At 32.3% G+C, this 24428-nt stretch overlaps 2 protein-coding genes across 2 annotated transcripts; one reads left to right on the top strand and one right to left on the bottom strand.

The window, feature by feature from the left end:
* Positions 1-1203: 1203 nt before the first annotated feature.
* On the bottom strand, positions 1204-7021 carry LOC113739275 (galactoside 2-alpha-L-fucosyltransferase-like). The gene is made up of 4 exons (XM_027266504.1): positions 6995-7021; positions 6571-6691; positions 4086-4172; positions 1204-2678 (listed from the first exon to the last, which is right to left on the bottom strand). Exons 1-4 carry the CDS (start codon positions 7019-7021, stop codon positions 1204-1206), a joined length of 1710 nt encoding a protein of 569 aa, XP_027122305.1.
* Positions 7022-18205: 11184 nt separating this feature from the next.
* On the top strand, positions 18206-24145 carry LOC113740272 (ribulose-phosphate 3-epimerase, chloroplastic-like). The gene is made up of 10 exons (XM_027267834.2): positions 18206-18455; positions 20183-20297; positions 20454-20594; positions 20677-20790; positions 21632-21710; positions 22253-22362; positions 22433-22489; positions 22991-23060; positions 23157-23267; positions 23852-24145. Exons 1-9 carry the CDS (start codon positions 18331-18333, stop codon positions 23204-23206), a joined length of 861 nt encoding a protein of 286 aa, XP_027123635.1. The 5' UTR covers positions 18206-18330; the 3' UTR covers positions 23207-23267; positions 23852-24145.
* Positions 24146-24428: the final 283 nt, after the last annotated feature.

The raw sequence follows: 24428 nt of genomic DNA, 5'->3' as shown, positions 1-24428 counted from the left end.
ACATAATGTTTTATGCATTTGATCAGACATGGTTGATTTGATGAGGTCCAGTAGATTTAAATTTTAAGAAAAAATAAACAATAATAAACTCATATTTTAGGAAAATTTAATATGTAATATTAGTGAATTATTAACTTATGATATATGAATGGAACCAAAGGATTATATAGAGTTTTCAAAAAAATATTATCTTATTATTTTATAGAAATTATTAATTTAGCTCGTTAGCCCAAGTCGGGACTTGAAAAATTATTAGTTAATATAGATTATTAATTTATTGAATATTATCTTGTGGAGGTTTTACTATATAGAGTTTTAAAAACTCATCGTTTCTAAACCAAATTCTATGGATCGTGCAATTTAGATATCAAACTATCTTCCCCAAACTTAAAGTGATCAAGCTAATATCTATAACCATTAAGTAACTCCACGAATTTGTAAAGCATGATACAAATTCAATCCATAAGAAAATTAGATTTTACCTGATCATATTCAGAAAATTTTTGAATTACAAAATAAAGCAGGCGTTCCTCTGCCATAGGATAATGAACAAAAGCCTTCTACTTCTATCAGGTGAAAGTAGAACAAAATTAAAATTTACTAAGGAGAAAAGGTTACCACTCCACCAAACATGGGGGTAAGATATCTATTTCCCAAAATTATTTAGGGCCTTTGAGTTACTTCTTCTTCTTCTGTTACTCTACCAATTTCTTCTTTTCCCAAAAAATTATAATTCTCTTTTCAATTGTCTGATATTAATGACTGGTGAGTACCCCTTATGGCCATACAAATACAGTGATGTACAATTGCTAACCTGTCAAGCAGTGATGTCTCAGTCTGGATTGCATTTTTCTGGATTTTTTGTAAAAAAATTATTGTAACGATTTGATATATGTGAGGTAAAAAAGTGATTGAAAAATATGTTTACGGAAAACGTAGCAATTTTTTTTTTTTAAAATTGCAATCCAAACGCAATCAGCCATGTAGAACTGCTGCAAGAATTTAGCAGTATTACAGGAACTGGATTGCAAACCCAAGCCAGGTCCATGGTTTCCAAATTCTGATTGTATTCAACTACCTAGAGGCTATGTATACATGAGAGAAATCTGAATTTCCAAATGATCACAGCAAAGGCTGAGATAATTCAGGATGGGATTTCATATTCTTCCATACCATAATAAATAAATATGAGATCAGAACCCTTTATCCGTCAAAAAGTTTAAGACCCCAGCTCATATCTTCACAATGTTGCACATTAGGCACAATTTTTCCTGTGTCAGTCCCTATTTTTCTTTTGCAATCATAAAAAGGTGGGGCATGGAAACAAGGTTCCATCGACATAGCACGCTGACAAGGTGGATCTGGAGCCGTCTGATTCTCGACCTTGTAAAGAATCCATGGTCTTAATCCTCCAAGACTTTGAGCAACATAACCGAAGGTTGACCATGAGCTTGTGACCAACTTATCCATCAAGCTCAGCTGGTACATTTCTGCCCATGCTTTCCTATTGTGCATCTGCTTCTCGGTTTGTTGATACACTTCATGACTTGGCTGACATAGTTCAATGATTTCTCCTGTGATAGTGGGATGTTCCCAGTACATGTTTCTCAGTGCCTCAAAGTATCCAGAACTCAAAGATGTGATTAGCACAGCTTTAATCTTTGGTTTTCCAGGTGGATTGATGATAGGTAGGTTCTTATTGATTTGTGGTAGCAGATTCTCCTTGATCACACAAGCCAAAATCTGATCTGACACATACTGATATGGACCAGGACCTGCTTCAAAGACTCTTATTTGTATGCCTATCTTTTCATCTGCTGTGGCTAAATAAGCATTGTAATACCTAGTGATCAGCCCCCAAACAGAGTTTGTTGGATTTAAGAGATACCGGCATAAATGATGCAAGACAGTCCCTTTCTCTGGAAAGAGATTATGTAATTCTTGCTCAAAAGATGGGATCAGAAAAAGAGAAGGGATAAAATAATTATCTGTTTTCAAAATCAGCCAAGGTACTTGCTGGAGAACAGTTTGATCTTGATCACAGAAGAAAAGCTTGTCATGTTCATCATAGTCATGAACTAGATGGAGATAGACATATGCTGGCAGTGAAGAACTAACTGAATTGGCAAACACATTATTTTTCAGCATATTCCCATAACTCTCAGGAGATTTCTGATTGAAGCTACTGAACTTATCAGTAAGTGGGAAATCAGAGGGAAGTAACCATGATACATCTGGAAATGGTTCGCAGAAAAGATCTGGAATGTCTAATCCACGATCAACAAGTAGAACTCTATTTGTGAGGAGTGCATAAAGGAAAGCAGATGCCAAAGAGAGTATTCTGTTTCCTAAACCACTGAAGGAAAGCCAGACAACATAATTGCAGCCTGTGGAACTGTTGTATTGGTTAGAGTTAAGATATTTCAAGGTTCGGTTGTAGGACTCCGTGTATGGTCCACATCGTTTATGCTGTGATTCATAGTTTCGTAACCTAGAGATGAGATGAGAAGAAGGCTGATGTATATTTTTTTTGCGATATAAGACTGATTGATACCTACTAAGGCACGACTTTTCATCTAATCCTGCTGGAAGAAGGCCACCTAGAAGCTTATCTTGAGGTACTTCAACAGGCTGCCGAAAAGTGGTCTGTTCTATAATGTCCCCTGCAGCAAAATTCGCTGCAAGAAAGTTCAACGAAAAACCAAGCGGAAAGCATGAGAGAAACCAAACATTAAGCAAATGGCTCTAATCAGCTATTATGATCTCCCAAACTCTTGCCAAAAAATCATGGAGACTAGGCCCTTAACATGCATGTATTTGTACAGAAAATATATAGTCTAAAAGGATTCATTTAAAAAAAAAAACTTTGGAACATAATTATGCTACCAAAAAGTGCCAAGACTTCAATCTTGGTCAGCTGTGTTATCTCACCCTTCATTGCTTGATTTATTTGCAGAATGTTATCTTGGCAGTCTCAGTATCCCCACCCCAACCCCCACTCGCACCCCGGCGGTTGATTTTGAGAAAGTATCTACTTTCAAAGAAAGATGGGGACTGAATTTTGAGTATCGGTCAAGGAGGTACAAAAATGGGGAAGGAGTTGGAAAAAGTAGTCCAAAATTAAATGAGGGGCGTGATAAACAGAACAAAATGATCTAGCAAATAATGTTACACTGTTAAAAATGCATGTTAAGCGCCAGTCTGTGTAATGAACATCACATCACCTAAACAGGAAATCCAGGTTCTGTGACTCAAGCAAATCCATCCCTCTAAAAGGCTTATGGAACTTCTAACACAGCAATAACCAAAAATTGAAGTAACAAAAACTAGGATGGTAGATACATAATGCCACTGATAATTTTCCATAAGATGGTCAATTCAATAAGCTTCTTAAGGAACTAATAGTAGTATACCTCACCAAGTGATTTTTAAATTTAGAGAAAATATATAAATAAATGGACATCTATATTTAAATAAATTATAGTATCTAAAACATGCTGCAGACTAGGTGAATGACATGCTAATCTTCAATCATAAGCCCTATCAACCTTAGCTATTTGATAGCAAGTGCAAGAAAGCTTGCCTTTGTTTTTAAAGTGGCTTTTCTCTACAGTTGAAAACTTTTCTTAGATTGTAGTCACGTTCAAGTCACAACAGGATAAATAACTGGAACTCACCCACCAACCTAAACATATGAAATTGAAAGAAGCACAGGACATCCCTAAATTCCAACAACACATTCTACAAAGCCAACCTCTTTTCCTGTCCCCCTTTTCGTCTTTCCTGGCTTCATTTCACAGTCAAATTGGGAAGGTAGGGAAGGAAAAGTACATCCATGTCGTACAACAATCTATCTGGATCAACCCCCACCGCACCTGAAACCTATTCTCCATCTGAAGAGCTACACAAGATTGATCAACTGTTCACTTCATTTAAAAAGCCATTAAATTCATATATTATCTTGAATTAGAATAATCAAGAAAAAAGATTAGTTTATTAGTAACTTCTTTAAGTACCAGATAAGTACAAGAAATAAACTATTCATTCAGAATAACAAGAAGAATAAAGATATCGAAGTGAAGTACCTTTTTGGGGTGGTTTAACATCAGGAAGCCTAGCATAAGCAAGAGTCCAGATGCCATCAGAAGAAGAATCCTTCAAAACTGAGGATACTGTAAAGAAAACACAGAATCCCACTAAGCAAAATACGAAAATTCTCAGCATTTTAATTGGACTGCATATGCATTTTGCTTCTAAACCATCCCAAAAAACAATGTCGTTTTGAGACTCCACAGGATTGGTTTGATCAGTAGTGGAGTTGCCCTTAAACCTCCTGATCATGGTTTTCTGCAATTCTCATGCAAAATTAACAAAAAGGGTTGTGAAGAAATGCAATGCTTGATGATGATACAGAAGTATATATAGTTTGGTTAAATCAAAACAAAATCTCAAGAAATATTGCCAAAGACGGAGTGTGTGTTGAGTGTGTAGGTTTGTTTTGGGAAGGAAATTAATTATGGGGTGCTGATAAAGCGAAAGGTAGCACACTTGCATTTAACAAACCCTTTGAGCACGGAACATGGCGGATGTTCGCCCAGAAATAACACACTACTTTTTGTTTGCTAGATATCAATCCCTAGAGATATACCATATGCTACATTCAAATTAGTGGTTATGGTTGATGTCCCAAAGATTACAGGACTTAGGTTCTAATCTTCTTCCTCTTTCCCTCTGCCATTTGGACGAGAGAATTCACGGAGGATTCACATTAGAATATCATACCCATGTATGGCTCAATATTATAACAATTTGGTTATTTTATCTGAGGGGCATGAGATTTAAAAAGAAATCAATTTTGACATCATTTTGGACCAATGATGGCACGAGGGTTTTTGGTTGGGGCAAACCTATATGCATAGACAATTATTATCCTATTTGAATTAATCTTTTTTATAGATGATATACATTATTAGATTTGGATGAATGTTAAGTACGTAAAACTTGAATTTCAAATTTAAATTAAAACTAGTTGTCATGAATCTAGATTTGATAATATATATCTTGTCAGCATGTACAAGATTAATTATTTTACGAGTGTATTTTATAGTTTTGTCTTGCTTGTTAAATTTTTTATGTTCTTTCAATTAATTATCAAGGCTAGATATCTAATTACAATTCAATGTAAAATATTTAAACTAATATCTTGTATCAACAAGTTTTTTTCCAATCTCTAGATTATGCCAACGGAACAACAACAATAATCGAGTTCATAGAACATCTATATCAATATCTATATGTATTCAGGAAAGGGTTTTTAGCAGAAATCCTCTCAACGGCATCTAAATTTCTCATTCTTTTTTCTAGAATTTTGTATTTATTTTAATACATAAAAAGTAGTGGGTAACCAACCCTATTACCAATCAAATTGAAATTTAAAATATTCCCACTATCTCTTAACTCATCCTACAACCACTCCTACAAATCCTCTAATCATCATCCCACATTTCCCTCCACATTTCCTCCCACGTTTCCCACTCCAATTAAGAGTCCACTGCAATTTAAGAATTGCACCCCAATTAAAACTCCTCCAAACATAGAATTCTCATTCAATTTTCTTGCATGCTCATTCGTATTTTTTGGTTAACCAAAACAAGAACCTGTTATCTCTTTCATCTTTCTTGTGGTGTCAATCTTAGTCTTTAACTTAGTTTCATCATGGAATATGCCCGCCTACAAGCATTTCAACAACAACTAAATTTCAAACTCGCTTGCAAATGAGGAAACATTTGCTTAAAAAACGAAACGTACACCGCAAGGATTCCACATACCAGTTGGAAAAGCTTCAACAATTTTGTGCTGACGAAAGAGAAATTTCAAATCAAATTCAAAGGACAAAATTCAGGCTATACCGATTAAAACGTCATTCACATCAAATTAAAAATTCTGATACTGTGTATTCTTTAAATATTGGCATTTCCATTGTAATTTTGGCATTTTCATTGTAATTTTGGCATTTCAAATATTATTCCCAATACTGTAAATTTTTTTTTTTATTTTCGATTATTTCCAATACTATAATATGTCTATAATTTTTTTCAACCTTTTTACTAATCGAGTGAATTCCCCCACTCTCTCTCTCACTTTCTTCTTTGTTTTTGGTTCTCTATTGATTTTGCTTTTTTTTTTTAGCAGTTATGGAAGAGATTATGTGCAGAGACTTCAACGGAAATCAACCTTCTTGCAGAGAACTGGAAGTATATTCTTGCCAACTTAATTTTCCGAGTCGGTCCCCTCTACCCCTCCTTTTTGTCATGTTTTGCTTTTCCTTTAAGGTGATTTGGTCTTTTACTTTCTTTATTTTTTCTCCTTCATGTTTTTGTCAACCTTCATGTTTTACTTTCTTTTTGTCATGTTTTACTTTCTTTATTTTCTGGGTGGTGTTTGCTGCAGAAGTTTATTGAAAACTTCCCAAGATTTCTCAGCACAACGATTTCGAATATCTACAAAAGTTATCATCATGATATTAAATATCTGAAATGTGCTCCACTGAGTTCAATATCATCTTAGTACCTTCACGTGTTAAAGACCCATTCTTATACCACAACATCACCATGTAGCCACTTGCATCCACTGGATTAGGAAAAACGTGTCGTTCTAAGCTTGGATTATGTTCAGCAGTAATGCCAAAGACCTAACGATAAATACATTGAAAAAAAACCCAAGGGTCATAATTATATCGAATACCAGAGATCAGGAAACTAAATGCATAACGAAAATAATCCTGACTCATATTTCAACACTTTATTGTTTGTTAGGCTATGTTTTGGTTTTTGTTTCATTCTTTCTTTTCTGTGCACAATATTTCATGCCTTTTTGGCTCTCTGAAAAGATGTCCTTAATGCAAACAAGATCTTCTCCCTTAATTCTATAACAAAGGCGGAATTTTGATTTTAAAGCTTTACCAATAATTGTGGTTTAGAAAAAAATTGTTCACCATTTGAGCAGCAGAATTGTTCGCCATCTGTTCGTGACTCAGGTTTTCCAAATTGAGAGGATTTCCTTTGTCTAGATACAATAAGTGCAGATAGGACAGAAAATGCTCCAATGTTAGTGAGTCTAAAATTGCTTTCGAGTATAACAGGAGGTAATTCCAAAGTTTTCACAACATTAATCACGACTACTCTTGATCATGTTGAAGTTCGGAATCAGAGTATGATTTGACAAGCAGATGAACACCGATAGGTTCACTAACTTAAATACTGTCAGAGAAAGACAGCTTTTTAACTAAATGAATGCATAACTTTTTTTTGCCAAACAAGCGATATAAAGTAAAATTTTTTGGAAAAGCAATAGCAAGATCCATAATAATTCCCACGCAAAACCTTAATTCCTTTCAAAACCTACTGAATGATTGACATCATGAAAATGCATTTTAATAAAACCAAGCAACCTGAGAGGGAAGTAAAACTAGAGTTTTCCATGCCACTCATAGAAGAATATTTACGTGTGAAACTGACCTGAAAGGCGATTAACAACTTTTGATGTTACGATCAACAATGCACAAAAGTCCATCAAGTTTTGCAGCTGAATGATTTCAGCCAACAAGGATCTTCAATAGATTAGCATAACCAATTAGTACCATTTGAAAAATGAATGAGCACAATATATTCAGCACCGCCATCTCAAGCTAAGTGGAATTAGATTTAAACTTGAAGCGGAAGTTCAAAGGACCTTGTGCTGCTTCTCAAAAAGTCTGCACATATAGATAACGAAAAAAAGAATAGGGACCAAATAGTGGAAATTGAAATGGAATCATGTGCTGGAAGAGTGTGCATGCGGAAGCCCGGTAGATAGGCCAAACACCTATCAACTACTTGCATGCTAAGGACCGTTTAAGGATGCTGTACTTTATTAAAAAGTATTTAATTAATACAAATTTCATCACAGTATTTATTAATTATTTATCATATTGTGTGGGTGTACACTTATATGAGTATTTTTTATTTGATAATTTATAAATTTCAATTTTTATTTATTGTAACACAAAAATTGCTCTAAAAACACTAATCTTGAGTTTATTCTATAAATGTTTCATTGGCTAAAAACTCTACTCCTAATAAATTCAATAAATGTTATTCACCAAACACATTAGATTGGCTTTGTCCTTCTTTAGTAAAAACACCGTAAGCCAAAAATGGGACCTAAAGCATCTTACGGTACATTTGTTTTTGGCATGCATAATGCCCGTTCTAATCAACTTACTATATTATCTTTTCCTAATTAAACAGGAAGCCTAAAACCTAATGTCATGTACTCTCAAACAAATAAGTACAAATATAGGGCTTACTACATTTTATTTATAGTGAAAGTGCCCCGAAATATAGGACAAATGTATTTGTTCATCATTTTATTTTTATTTTTTTCAATAATGTCAGCACCGTGCGTAACACGGGTATTCCCACTAGTCTATATGTATTACAGATGGGGTTTTTAGCAGAGACCCTCTCAATGGTTTCCAAATTTCTCATTCTTTTTTCTAGATTTTTATATTTATTTTAATACATAAAAAGTAGTGGGTTATAACCAACCCTATCACCAGTCAAATTTAAAATTTAAAACATTCCCACTATCTACTTCATGTTACCATTTATAGTTTGTTATTTATATTTTAAATCCTTTTTACTCCTTAATTAAAGACAAATGCTCATTCCTATGCTATTTTAATACAATGTTACATTTTTATAATTAAGAAATATTTGTCACCACACTAACCCTATAATCAACCCTACAAATGAGTTTTGCCAATTACAATCACGTTTCAAAAAAATCACAAATGTACAACTAAATGTAAAGTTGAGAGGGCAAAGTACAGCTAAATGTAAAGTTAAGAGGCTTATTATATTTAACCCTAAAAAAAAATTCCAAGAATGGAACAAGTAGTGAGTTATAGATTTTTGTATTTATTTTAATACATAAAAAGTAGTGGGTTATAACCAACCCTATCACCAATCAAATTTAAAATTTAAAACTTTTCCATAATCTACTTCATAAACCGTTTACAGTTTGTTGTTTATATTTTAAATCTTTTTTACTCCTTAATTAAAGACAAATGCTTATTCACATGCTACTTTAATACAATTTTAATTCGGAAGCATACGACATGATCAAGAAACAACAGAACCAATTAGGACTAGATTTTGGCCCAAAAAAATTAGGCCTAGATGCCACTGGCACGTTGCCGTAACTTGCAATGCCAATTAGGACTATTTAGCGCTTTTTTCTTTTGCAAGGAGTTAGGACACTGTAAAGTTTATTTAGGCAAATATTGCCTCATCAGTGATTTGAATATTAAGTTATTGAATATACTACAAATCCTATAATATCAGTCTGCTACAAAAAATAATATTTTACTATCATGTGGTATTTGAGTACAAAATTTCAGAGGTAAATCAAATGCTTTTACTTATATTCTATATAATTTGAATAGTTTTTTAGCAAATATAACCATACTATGCAGAACCATCACTTTGTACAATTGGAGTTAGCAAATTGTATATCAATTACAATTTAGAATTTGCTCGATACCTGCGCAGTTGGTGAGTTCCATCAATAACACTAAATCAAATTTTTAATGTTGTTTCATACTCTTATCAATATGTGTTTTGAAAACTTGTAGGTTTGAAAAAGATACATGTGCTCGAAAGTTAGTTACGTGGTTGAGGTCAAGTAATTTTACAACATCACAAGCATTGTTGATAGCAAATTCAAAGAGAATATGGATATCCGAATATACAATCATGCATACGGTAAACTTACTCTATTTAATTTAATTACTACACAAATTTTTTAAATTTATAATCATAACCTATACTTTCTTTCATTCTTACTAGGTTAAATATTTTCGAATACTTGCTTACATTCAGAGCATTAACATAGAAAACATGTTATATAAGTTATGCAAAAATTATGGACAACTATGTGAAGGTCATTTTTCAAAAACTGTGTGTATGCATTGTAATGACGTGGTCGATACTGTTGTTAGGAAATTAATTTCATGTAACTTTAATTTCAACAAATTTTTCTGTATTGTATATAACATTTTATTTGTCAAACAGGTACAATGTTAACATACAAATCAGAGATTCCAGTGGTAACATGTATCTTAATCTACAGGACAGACATGCACGATTCGTATTTAGTTGTGATGCTTCTTATTTCAGAGAATTACAAAAAAAGGTAGAATTTCTTGATATATGTTTATTTTTTATAATGCTATTTATAAACTATGTAAAAAAAATACATGAATTTTGAATTTCGCACGTACTTAATTCTCAGGACAATAGTGATAGGTTGTTCAACCAACGAATCAATTCATGCAAAGATCGTGCATTTTCATTTGTAATATGCATTCCACAAAATTTAACAGAATTAATTAAATCACCAATTTTGGCTTTCGTACTAAAAGTTGATTGGTGTGAAGAGTGTTCTCACCTTCATACAAGATTATCAAATCGAATGCATAATATTTGTAAATATTTCATTTTAACAACATTTAATTACATTCATTTTTATTCATATATCATTCATTTTCTAATATAAATTTTTATTATTTTTTCAAGATCTATCTTCTGAAAAAAAGTAAATTTTGAATAATATAAACATTCTATCATATTTCAAACTATTGTTAGACAGATATTATATTTTAATTGTGTTGGTACAATTTTTAACCTTTTTTAATTTACCCTTTTATTTTTATTTTTTAATAATATCAGCACATGCGTAGCACGGTAGTCACATTAGTAATAATATGTATTGAATGATTTCTCCATCTTCTCATTCTCACTATCCTTGTGGCGTAACTGACTATTCTCAAATATCGAGAGAAATTTTGGACAATAGTCATAACTCAAAGTTCAGTTTGGAAGTATACAAGCAACATACCCAATTAACTGCCATATGATCTAGAACCAAATACTTAACTATAGTTTTTGGAAAAATTGGAATAATTAATTGAATAGTATGCATAGCTAAAGCAATTAACAAGAAAAATCTTGTAGATTAACTAAAAAATAGCATGCCAAAGATACTTAAAGACGATTAAAATTGAACTCTTTTGCTAATATGAAACCAAACCAAACTTGACCATTCTTTAATATCAAATCAAACCTTAACCAACAGTCATATCTCAAAGTTCAATTCAGAAATAATCAAGTAAGACTAGCCAATTAACTACCAAAAGTTCATTGTACGCATTTAGGAAGAGAATGTATGAACATATACCATTTAACGTTTTTAGATTTTACATACGAAAAAGTGTATAGAACCGAAAACTCAACTTCAATTTCGAAAATCATGTAATTAAATGGCAAGTCCAACAATACTCAAAGAAGACTAGAGGTTAACACTTTTCATATGGCAATAGGTACGTGGATAAGGTTGAAATCCTAATAATTAGACGTTTTAGATTTAAATCCCTCTTCCTGCTTTTCACTTTTTAAATTTCATCTCTCTTTGCTAAAAATATAAATAATTAATAAAAAATATATATGTGGACAAGAAGGAACAGAGTCTAGCGGAAAAGTGTTAGGAGGCTAGAGAGGTTATGGACAATGCACAAGAAACATCATTTTCAGTTGAGGAGAAGTGTACTTCACTTCACATGCACACGGTACATCATTTAATGCACAGAGTACATACGTGCGCACTTCAGAGTTGCTCATTTTTGTTTGTCTGCTTCGAGAATGGAATTGGATTAGGAGTAGACGAAGAAATAGATGTTGTCGAGTGACCAAAAAACAAAAAACAAAAAAATTGGAAAGATTGGAGAATGGATTACATCAGTACGAATTGATGTGAATGTAATTAGATAATAAGCCCCTTGTATTTGTAGGGTACTCTCAATTTGCCCCCATGAAATATTCTTTAATTTATCAGCTTTCAACCTTCATTGGAGACATTGATGAAAAAGAATACCCTTGACATTTTGGAGGTTCATAGAGTGCAAATAGCAAGAGCAAAGGAGAAGAAGTAGTAGTATAGGAAATTGGTCGTAGCAAGAAAGAGGGGGACAATTGAACTAATATAAGAACACGAAAAAGAAGTAACTAATAGCAAGGGATCATTTCAAAAATTTTTATTAATATCTCTTGCCTTTAGGAAATAGGAATTCTACTCTTGAAGTCCAATTTTACTTCCAGCATTAAAGATAAATACACTGATTTAATCAAATCCCTTATTTTGTTTCTTTCTTTTTTTTTGGGGTTTGAATTTTTCATGCTTTTATGTTTTGAACATTTTAGTATTCAAAAAGTAATTGGGAAATTTTCCAAGTTTAGTCTATCATTTCTTTAATTTTGATATCGTCTGCATCCTATTTTCTTACTAAATAAACTTTGATCCTCAAATATTCAAAAGTAGTGCTAAACGCATGATGTGTTAAAAGTAAAACGCATCATGTTGAATCTTTCTCCTCAGTTCCATAATTTTGGGTCCTAAAAATGGAGGAAATCGATACTAATCCAAGATACGAAAGCTAAATTGAGTTTTTTCTCAAAATTTGACCAAGTTTTTGGAAAAAGATATAAAAACTTCAAGTACAACATCAATAAGAAACTCCAATTTTGTCTGTGCTTTAGTACAGTCTTTTTTTTATTTATTGTGACTTTATACAAATATCAATAATTTAAATACAAAAATTAACAACAACCCTACATTGTTCATTTATATTAACTTTAAAAAATTAATGTATTCTAAATGTTCAATTATTTTCTAATTTTTAAAAATTTATTTACATACTTTCACTATAATATCATAATATATACCAAATAATGTACCTCATATCAAAAACTTGGTAGATATTTCTTTTTTTACAAATTTCTTTTAGATACAAATTTCTTGGTAGATATTTTTAATATTATGATATTAAAATTTGTACCATATTTTAATATTATGATATTACAAACTTGGTAGATATTTTTAATATATACAAATTTCTTTTTTTTAGATAATTTAAATTTTTATAACGAGCATAAACCTAGAACTATATATTCATATTTAATTAAGTAAAAAAATTCAACAATTCATTTTTCTTCATCAATAAATATTCAGTTTCCAACAATATTGTTAAATCAATTAGTGTAACAATTAATTCTCTTTTTTACACTAAGTTAATTTAAAATTAAGGGAAGCAATGATGAACAATTTGAATACTAATCAACGGTACGGTGGTGAAAGGAAGTAATTTGGGATATGTAAGATTTCAATAATTGTGATTAAGAAAGTAATTTGAGATATGTAAGATTTCAATAATTGTGATTTGAAAAAGGTTTTACTATAGTTCTATATGTAATAATTTGATAGAAAGCAGAATCATTAAGATAAGATTAGTTGTTTGTTAAAGCATTATCATTAAGATAAGATTAGTTATTTTTAAAGTTATTTTAAAATTAGAGATAATTTTTAAACATATAATATAATCCAAATAGGATTCAATATGGGTAAAAGCCCAATGATCCATAACATGTTAATTCTCTTCAATTAGGCTTGCCATGTAAGAGTGAGAAACAACTCTAATTAAAATAGTTACTTATATATATATATATATATATATATATATATAGATGACAGCTTGTTACATCTTTTTTTATTTAAGAATCTTTTTTTTTTTTTACAAAACTTGAAGCTAAACCCTATCTACCATTTCTAATGTCCAATTAAATGATAGAGTTTATTCCGTCATTTGTGGATAAGTTGTAGTTTCGATGAGTTGTTAGCTATTAGATGTAAGTACTTTCCGGCCCATGCACGTCTTTGTATGTTAAACAAAAATAGTAATATTATTTAGTAAAAAGAATCTAAATGTCAAAATCATGTCATTTTTTTTCCAATTTCTATCAAGTGTTATTTTAAATAAACGTAAAGGAAAATAATTCCAGATCATGGAAGTAGGCAGTCACCAAATTTATCAACTTGAAGAAACTATAAAGTTGTCTACAGGCAGCTCTGTTTGGATTGTAAATTATTTGAGATATTTTTACTGTAGCACTTTTTGTGATGTGATGTATGTGAGATAAAAAGGTAATTGGGAAGATAAAAAAGTGTATTGAAAATTGTAATGATGATGTAAGCAAATAAATTTTAGCAAATAAGTCTCTATCCAAACAAACCCACATGTGTTTAGTTGTTGTATATTTTTGCAATTGCGTATTATATGTCTCAACATAGAAAATTTTTTTTCTTTCGTCATGCTATACCCCAATAATTCACTAGACTATTAAACTATCTATGAACAAATAAAGAATTAAATTCTAGTTGTGCTGTCAAAAAATATTTTTCAACAGCTATTTTGTTAGTAAAAAAACCTCATTATTGTTAGTTAATTGTAAATATCCACAAAAAATATCTCAAACCTAATAAATATCAGGCTCAATAAAAATTATATACATATACATATACATATACATATATACACATAAATGTGTGTATATGTGTGAAAGCACTTATTCCAATCAACCATTTTCTCTTTCCTAGGTGGCATGGCTAATTATAGACAATTAATGGGTCAATGGATATTTGGGTTTTACCTCTTTTTATCTCTAAAGTCTCCTCTAATCAATTTTTCTTATAATTTCTCTATTTTAACAACTTCTATCTATTTTAATAAATTAAAATTTTTTTTATCCACATATGGTAAATTTTTCTTATTGTAAATTAAATTGTTTCATTGGTAAATTTGTTATCTTTGTTATAAACTAATAAATCAATCATCAGAAAATAAATTGCTCCACTTTTTTATCTTTATCTAAAAATAAATATGAGTAGGTATATTACTATTGTAAATTTTAATTAATCTCAAAGAATACACATTGTTCATTTTTTATGCATTATAACATTCAATAAGGATTATCACTTTATATTAAAATAACATATAAAAGCTTTTAAAGATCAATATGATAGTTAGCACTGTTTGGATTGAAGAAAAGGGAAGGAAATGAAAGAAAAGTAGAGGAAAGCGAATTCCATTCATTTTATTTGGATTGAATGCGAAAGGAGAAGAAAGGAAACATTAAAAATATTATTTGGATTTGAGAAGAAAAGAAAGGAAAAGAAACTATCATGTGTTAGTTATTTTATCCATAATCTAATGCTCTAATTTATAGGGATTAATCTTATATACACTGTTAATGTATACACTATCACCATTAGATATATGACACATGTGTAAAATTTAAATTTAAAATTCAAAATTTGCTCATGTATCATCCATCTAACTGTGATAGTGTATACACTAACAGTATATATAAAATTTACTCATTTATAGACACATAGGTTTTTTGAGGAAATTTTAAAATTTTCCATTAATCTTGATTTCCTATCTCTCCATTTTCACTAACTTTTGGATGGAAAGTAGGTTGACAAAAAATAACTATCTTGTTCCTCTATTCCCATCCCTATCTTTCCCTTTCCCTCCCTTACAACTAATTCAAACATCACAAGTCCTATCCTTTTATTTCCTTTTCTTTCCTTTCCTTCTTATACCCTCAAAACAAACAATGAATTAAATGTTTAGAATAAAATAATTTTTAAAAATAGATATATATAACATATAAAAATATTGTTGATGAATTATTTATGCATTGCATCAATTCATACTAATCACAATAAAGACTATTCCATGCTAACACATAAGCTAAATACTAGTTGATATTGGCTTTTTGAGGTTTGAATTTGACTGCAACAGCAATGTATTATCCCATTACTCACCCAAACGATTCAATTTTGTGGTACCTACTGTTGCAATTGTGTGGTGTCTTGTATGAGAGATTAAAAAAATAATTGAAAAAGGTGTCCAAGTAATAATGGGAAAATTTCCTTAATATTCATATCCACACGGACTATTTTTCCTAAAGATTGGGCCGTGTGTCCTTTTCTCCTTAATTCTTGATGTCTAAACGAATGGGCTGCTAGTCCTCAAAAGAAGTTGAACGCAAAGAAAAGGAAATTGGCCCTAGTGAGGTTCAACCTAGTTGGGTTACCCAATTTTTACTTCGTTCAGGATCCTAAATTGATCCGAAGCAAAATATAGAGATTTTTTTTAATAGAAAAGATCATTTCATTCAACAAATCTGTACATGGCAGAAAATAGTGCAAACAAGTATGACATGGATATGTATAGATTTGAAATCAATAAATATAATAGATCTAAGAAATTCATAAAAAAAAATAACATTGATGCTTCTACAAATCCTCCATCCGGATAAATTATTGTAATCCAATATACCTGTGCATGTCTATTGACAATTAAATCTGATTAGAACTAGTTCAACCTCAAAAAAAAAATTTAGATTTAACAATAATTGGAGATTGCAGATGCAAAAAACTAAATCCTAGATTTACTAAACCTCAAATTTCACAAAGAAAAAGACAAAAACTAAAAAAAAAAAAAAAATCTCACAAGGAAAAATCCAAAAGAGAATAAAACTCATACTAAAATAATCTAGAGGTGAAGAAACTCTCATTAGAAGATATTATGAGAAAAGAATTTCTCACTAGAAAACTTTAGGAAAAAATTTATTCAAACAAGAGAAACTAAAGAATTAGAGAGAGAGCTCCCTCCCACGGGAAAAAACCAGATTCGGTCTCTTTTCCATGGGAGACATAAATGAGATTTTGACTGAAAAAATTCTACAGAAAAAGGAAGTAGGATATATTGTGAAGCGAAAAAAGAATTATTAAGCCAAAAAATCCCAAAATTCATATTTCATATCAAAATTTTGATGTCTAGTGAGGCCAAATTGGGAGACCAAATTATTGCATTATTGGAAGGCAATTTTTGTACTAATCTTTTAATTAAGATTAGTTTTAGTTTGCAATTTTTGTACTAGTGTTACTTTTTTTCTGGATCTACATGGTGCTGTTAAGTTGTCCTTATCAAACAATGTGATAGACACTCAAGACAGAAGGGATATCAATAGGTTAGATCCTACTCGAAATTGGTAATTGCAAGCCCGAATTTGCTATGTAATGAAATAGTTTGGTTGAATCCATGAATCTACTGCCTGTCTTGAATTCGGAAAAACGGATCGAGATTTGAGTCAAGTCTAAGTCTAGACCTGACTTGTTGACAACTCTAATATGGTGTGCATTTGAATTGTCGAGTCTAAGGCACCATTTGGATTGAAGGAAAAGGAAGGAAAGAAAAGGAGAGCCCTATACTGAAAAAGAAAAAAAAAGAGAGAATAGAGAAAATTTGATTCCATTCATCTTATTTGAATTATGGAAGAAAAGGAAAGGAAAGGAAAATATCATCCATTAGCTACGTTTTTTTTCATAATTTAAAAGTCTAATTTATAAACACATGATAGGTATTTTAGGAAAATTTGAAATTTTCATTAATTTTGATGTCCTTTCTTTTTATTTTCACCCCCTTTTGGACGGAAAGCAGGCTGATAAAAAATAACTAAATCTTATCCCTTCCTTTCCCTTCCAATCTTTTTTCTTTCCCTTCTCAAAAACAGATCCAAATATCAAAAATCTTACTCCTCCATTTTCCTTCCTTTCCATTCCCTTGAAGCAAACCGTGCCTACAAGTTTTTAGCATAATTGACACACATTTTATAATTAATTTTAACTATTCAACTGCAGCAATAGATCAACTAAATAGAATTGAGCTATCAAACTATTAAGTTCAATTTAAAGTTACACACTTAAGCTCAAATTCAAACTTGACTTTCTATTTAAGTTTAAACTTCAATTGCTTGATTTGATCCAAAATATGATTGGTTCAAGCTTTTTTTTCATTTTTTTATCCCAAAATATTAATTCTTGTACCTATCTAGTCTTTTTTTTTTTCTACACAGGGAATATTCCAATCTTCGATCAAACTAATCTCCCAGCGCCTGTGTACGTATCTAGTCAAGTCTTGGATATTTTGTTTATGAAATCTTCATTCAAGTACCAACGCCCCCCAAGCAGCAGCCTTTATTGTTGAGTTGGTTTCAATTTGATCCATTGCCATTGCCTATGCAATCAATTTGAAATTCCCAACCAGCAAAGTATGCAGTTTTTTTGGACTATTGGCGAATTGCAACTACCCCAAGCAACAGAATTGACCAACCATTCCAGATAAGAGAAAAGAAAACAAATCTGACACGTGTCAACCCCATATTTTCCTTACAAGAAAAACCGATTTTGCCACTTTGATTTTGAGTCGCAGAAAATTTTTGAGCGCCAGAGAAGAGCAAGAAAAATACTAAAAAGGACTTCAACTTTAAAATCCAACCCAGAAAAAAGGGAAAAGCAAGAAACCAAAGTTTTAAAGAGAAAAAAAAAATGGCAACAACAGTGTCTTCTTTGGGCTCATCAGCTCTAGCTCAATCCCAAATTACTGGTCTTGCTGTTGGTCTTAGGCTTCAGAAGCCTTCTCTCTCCAATCCCAATTTACCCACTTTCACTAGGTAAATTTCTTTGCTTCTGTCATTATTGGTATGATTCTGCATCAGTTGATCTGTATACTTTTTTTTTTCTGTGCTTATTTGTCTCCAATTTTATTGGGTTTTGATCCTGTTGAAGTTTAAAGGTCAAGGGTCAAGGAAAATGTTGAATGGTTCAAGAATTCTGTTAACTAGTTAAGTGGGCTTTCGAATAGGTGTTTGCTTTTTTTGATGTTTGCTATAGTTATATTTGGTTTATATGCATAATAGCCGGTAAATTCTGTGCGTATATGGTGGCTTTTGGCTATGGTGGTGTGAGGTTTATGGATTGCTAAGTTCAAATTCTCTGCATACAAAGTCTAGGTTTGGCTATTGTCAAGTGTACTCTGGAATTAGTTGGTATAGGAGTTTAATCCTTCATAATGAAGTAATTTTTTGATTCAAAGAAGGTGAGAGTAAAAGTTAGTGTGTTACAGAGAGATGGTTTTTGCTCGATTCATGTTTGTAAATATGCTTTGTTGGGAACATTCAGCTTAATGACTGGTCAATCGGTTTTACAAGAGTTTTCTGGATGATGATTGTCAGTGCTTGGGAATCTTAGAGTGCATCAGGGTTCACATGTTATTAGTAAGATTGGTGAATAGGTTTTCCTTAAGAGCTATATAACTAAGTGATTGATGCTGAGAGGTATGACTTTTGGTGGATTGCCTAATTATCCCACCCATACTGATATATCTATCTGGTATCAAGTATTCAAGCTATGACTTAGCTTGCTGATTTACGTTTTATACTTATAATAATCAAGCTGCTTCAATGCTGTGTCCCTATTCTTTTGTCTATTCTCTGGCCTTTTCAATTTTGAAAAGGTAATTCATTTTCGGCTTATGAACCAAGAAAGAGAAAGTTCAGTAGAAATTTTGGTTTCAGACTCCATACTGGGTCTTTATCTGTTGCACCTAAATGGAAATATTCTGGAATTGCAAATTACTTTTCCATATTACAGTTTCTCAATTTGGAGAATTTGTTTCTTGCATCCAGTTAACTGTGTGTTTTGCTTTTCTATACTACTTTAGTACACCAGTAACATTCCCTCTTATGCAAAATACATCTTTGCCTGTCTCTGTCTTTGGAAAATCTGCCTCTTGAGGTATTATTCCTATTCACTCCCTCTTAATCAGATGGTTTCTCCTAAATACGCTCTATCTATCATAATAAGAGCCTTTCTAAACCTGTGAGCCTACAAAATCTTACTGATAGGTGGTACTTGTATTAGACATTCTATGTAAGCGCTCCCCCTTGAATAAATACAAAGGATGCCTTTTGGTTGGAAGCTCTAACTTCTCTTCTCCTTCATCCAAACTTGCTTATATTTAACTATCGCTGTAGTGGTCAATTGTTCAAGGTCAAAGTATGTTATGAGTCTGTTCCTTTGCGCTATGTGTTATATCCTGTTTATAAAATATTTAACGGAACCATTTGCTTCTGCTGATTTTGGAATTGAACTATAAATGCAATCTTATGTGTTTTTTCCTTGGTGGCTGATAACATAATAGAACTATATCTTTCTGTTTTCTCACTATTTTTTCCTGTTAATTTTCTGATGAATTATGGGATTGCATCGCATATATATGGAACTGCAATATCTTCGAGAACTTCTTTTACATGTAATTCTTCATCAAATGAACATAAAGTTAGTTGAGGACCTATAGTTACCTTAACTATGATGCTTGTTGTTTCCTGCATGCATCCAGGAGAAGATCTCGAACTGTTGTGAAAGCAACTTCCAGGGTGGACAAGTTCTCAAAAACCGATATTATTGTTTCACCATCTATCCTTTCTGCCAATTTTTCAAAGCTAGGAGAACAGGTACAGTTTTCATGTTATGATATTTTTCCAATAGTCTAGATCGTTGGATGAGATGAATAGCCAGCTGCATGAAATCCATTGCTGTAGAAATATCATGTCATTATTGTCCCCTTAAGTTTGTTTAGATTTTAACTCTTCCAGTTTTAATGCATTTAGGTAAAAGCAGTTGAGTTGGCAGGTTGTGATTGGATTCATGTCGATGTCATGGATGGTCGTTTTGTTCCAAATATAACTATAGGACCTCTAGTGGTTGATGCATTGCGCCCTATCACAGACCTTCCATTGGATGTGCATCTGGTATTTTTGTCATTCAAATGTCCATAGATGACCTTTAGAACTTACAAGCGATGATTTGCTAACCTGCAATTAAAGTGTGCAGATGATTGTTGAACCTGAGCAGCGGGTGCCTGATTTTATAAAGGCCGGAGCTGATATAGTTAGCGTCCACTGTGAACAGTCTTCCACCATCCATTTGCATCGTACACTGACTCAAGTAAGTTCATTTCTCTTGAAACTGTAATTTCATACTTGATTGAATTTTAGCTTACTATTCTCAACGAATGTGTCATCCAGATTTCTCAGCATTCCACCTTGGAAACAGAAAGCAATTAAGGCAAAAGTTCATCAAACCGATGATCCTAAAACACTTAAGGTTGCAAGAGTAGCGATCTTGGTTGAGATAGACTGATATATGCTAGAGTCATGTCATTGTTTATGTAAATGAGTCCACTCCTCTTCAAATTGGGCAAATCTGCCACCTCAGTTATATGTATGCAACAACTGGTTATTGTACTAGATATGGGAACTCGTATGGAACCTAACCTAAGAATTACGATACGGTTGTTAAAGCTGGTCCTACTTGGGCATTGCCTGCAATATTACCTTCATAATGATCTGACTCCATCAATTTATGTCATAATACGTACTATTCTCTGAGAAAAATCATCAAGTCTTGAATTCATAGGTTCTTCATAATCATATAAAATCCATTACTTGTAAGCTGACTATTAAGTAGCAATGCAGTTTTCCTTCCTAATGAATTTATCATCTCTCTTTTTACACAACCTCATCTATTTGACTGCAATGATTTTTGAATTTTAGTAAAGGCGTGGTAAAAGACTTATTTGAAATTCAAATTCCTGAAATCATGATGACATATACAAATTAACTCTACTGTTGTTAAAAGCTTTTTTTATATGTTCACCTATTTATTTGCTTTAAAATATCATAAAATCACACTTCAATTTATTACTTGAGTTTGATATTATGGCTTCTGTTGGATTATTTGTTTAGAGCAAGTCATTTCTTTGAACCTAAATAACTTTTTTATTCAGATCAAAGGTCTGGGAGCTAAAGCTGGAGTTGTCCTGAACCCTGCAACCCCATTGACCACGATAGAATATGTACTTGATGGTAAGATTCGTTCATATCAGTGCTTATCATAGATGGAAAAGAAGATGTGGTTGCTTAATTCTGGATAATCCCTTAAATGCTAGAAGAGGAATGATGTGATCCAACTTTATTCTTAAAGGAGTGCATAACTGATGGAGCGCACCTAGTAGCATGAAGATACTAATTTGGAAGTGTAGGGATTCTGGATTGAAAGAGGAGAAAAAACCCATGGATACCGCTCTTTCAAAGTTTCTAATTGGATTGATTAGAGAACCTTGCAAGGTCACTTAGCCTTCTAATATCAAAGAGTTTAACTGGAATTCTGGAGTCTATGATGAGATCCTTTTGTCATTTAAATTGAGCTCAAAATTCAACATTACAATTGAAGCAAATGGCTGACATTCTTACAGGATGCTAGATTTAGATTCGTCAGCCACAATGTATCATCAGCAGTAAAATTTGGGAATTAACATGTGAATTTGGCAGAGGAATCAATAGACATCCACAATGTGTTTTAGTAGTGGAATATGAAATTAAGGGTACATACTCTTTTCTTCTTTCAGTGGTTGATCTAGTATTGATCATGTCGGTGAATCCTGGGTTTGGTGGTCAGAGCTTTATTGAGAGCCAAGTGAAGAAAATTTCAGACTTGCGAAGAATGTGCGTTGAGAAGGTATTGCTTCCTCATCTATAAACTTGGCACAATCAATTGAAAGAAATGCATTTTAATGTTTGATTTGCAGGGTGTGAATCCATGGATTGAGGTAGATGGTGGAGTTGGTCCTAAAAATGCTTATAAGGTGAGGGATATAAATCTTACAACTCTCGCTGTCACTCTGTCTCCCTCTTTCTCCTTTTCTGTGTTTATGTGTGTGCACGCATGCCTACTTTATTTTTATTTTTATTTTTATTTTTGTTGTGTGCATGCCTAGTGTTGATAGCGTAGCCATTGTTAATGGCACCTAAGCTTTATTTTATCAGTCAACGGAATAGAATGAGATAAGCACAACTTGATTATCTATTAGCATTATTGTTCAAAGGCTCTTAATTCTTAAATGGGGTGGACAACCAACTATGGGTCAAATACGTTTTTTTTTTCTTACACACAGACTACTTGATCACAATTGACGTGTTCATTATTTTCAATTTTGATATCATATATCAACTTTGTATCAAGTGCTTTACTGTGCAGTAAACTGATTTGCTAAATATTAAGGAGCTACTTACTATGCACAGATTAGCATTCTATGTGCTGTTTTGCTTAGATACCTAACTCTTTCAATTGTGATGTGGGTTTCCAGGTGATTGAGGCTGGTGCAAATGCTTTAGTTGCTGGTTCCGCTGTCTTTGGTGCTCCAGATTATGCTGAAGGTAGGAATATAAAGAAGGGTTACTAGGATCTAGTCATAACAATTGAATATCTTAATCAATTTATGCATCTCTTCTCATGAAATGTTTGTGTTACAGCTATTAAAGGAATTAAAACCAGCAAAAGGCCAGTTGCTGTTGCTGTTTGAAAATCCACCTTTGGGATGTGACTTTAGTATAACTTGTGGATCTCAAGATTTTCATTCCCATGTAAGTCCCTGGTTTGCAGCTCGTGATGAGCTCGATACTGTTCTTTGTTCTTTGACTACTTTTCTTTTAAAGAAAAAAAACCTGGCCATCCTGTATTGCTATGCTTCGCATTAGTTTAGCTTTGAGGTCGCTAGACCATAAGGTTGTGAAGTGAAACATCACTTGGATCAATTATGAAGTTCAACTAGTAAATATGATTGTACAAGCCAAACACTGTCAGGAAGCAGAATTGAATTGCTCAGAAGGCATTGCAGAAACAATGTGAAATCAGATGTCTCTCAAATATACTGATTTATCACAAGTCTATGGTCAGAAGTCTAGAATAGAGGTTAGAATGAATAATGAAAAAATTTAGAGAGTTGGAGCTTAAAGTTGCATTCCTTATCAGGTAGCCGTTAAACTTGTGTGTAAAGATACAAGATTTCTGCATTGAGGAGTTGATGAGCAGCAGGAGCTTTAGGGTAGTCTTCAATTTTCATCATCTACTTTTTGAAATGCTTTCGGCTTGAAATTTTCGTTCTTTCTTCTTTATTTTATTTTGTATACGCAAGCCTGATCTAAACTACGTATACTTTCATTTGCAGATGATACACAGGAGTGTCACACAAGGCAGCAAAATGCAGTTTTTATGTTGCAGATATACTGTTCATAATTTGATTTCTCTGGCTCCAAAAGTGAACATCAATGACAGTTAAGGGACAAACAGTTAATAACAAAGGGAGCTGTAACAAGATGACAGAATGTGTGTAACTCATAATATTGCAGCATGCTATGTCTGACAGTATAGAGGAATTTTTTTTTTTTTGGTACTTGTAATTAATTGTGCATCCAATTAGTGTCCATCTCAATAAGCATTTGAACGTGTAAATTTTTATTTATTTTTGGGTCTTTTTCTACTTTCTTTTAAATCTATCTGCTTCTAAACAAAGTTTCTGTTCCCTTGCTCTGTGTATCGCAATCTACTGGTTTTCCTCTCACCATTGATTCTCCAAGTGTACATACTACTGTTTACCTGCAACAAGAACTTGAAGTTTGATTCTATTTAAAGCAGATAATCCGTTGATCCAACTGAGCTCTAAAATTATGTCAAAAACCTATACCAACTGTCGCGTCTTTCTTCTATAACTAGAAGAGTTAGATTCACTTTCCCATTGGAAACCG

Source organism: Coffea arabica, chromosome 4c (assembly GCF_036785885.1).
Source record: "Coffea arabica cultivar ET-39 chromosome 4c, Coffea Arabica ET-39 HiFi, whole genome shotgun sequence".
NCBI lineage: Eukaryota > Viridiplantae > Streptophyta > Magnoliopsida > Gentianales > Rubiaceae > Coffea > Coffea arabica.
The sequence above is the reverse complement of the archived record's forward strand: the minus strand, read 5'-3'. Positions and strand labels throughout refer to the sequence as shown.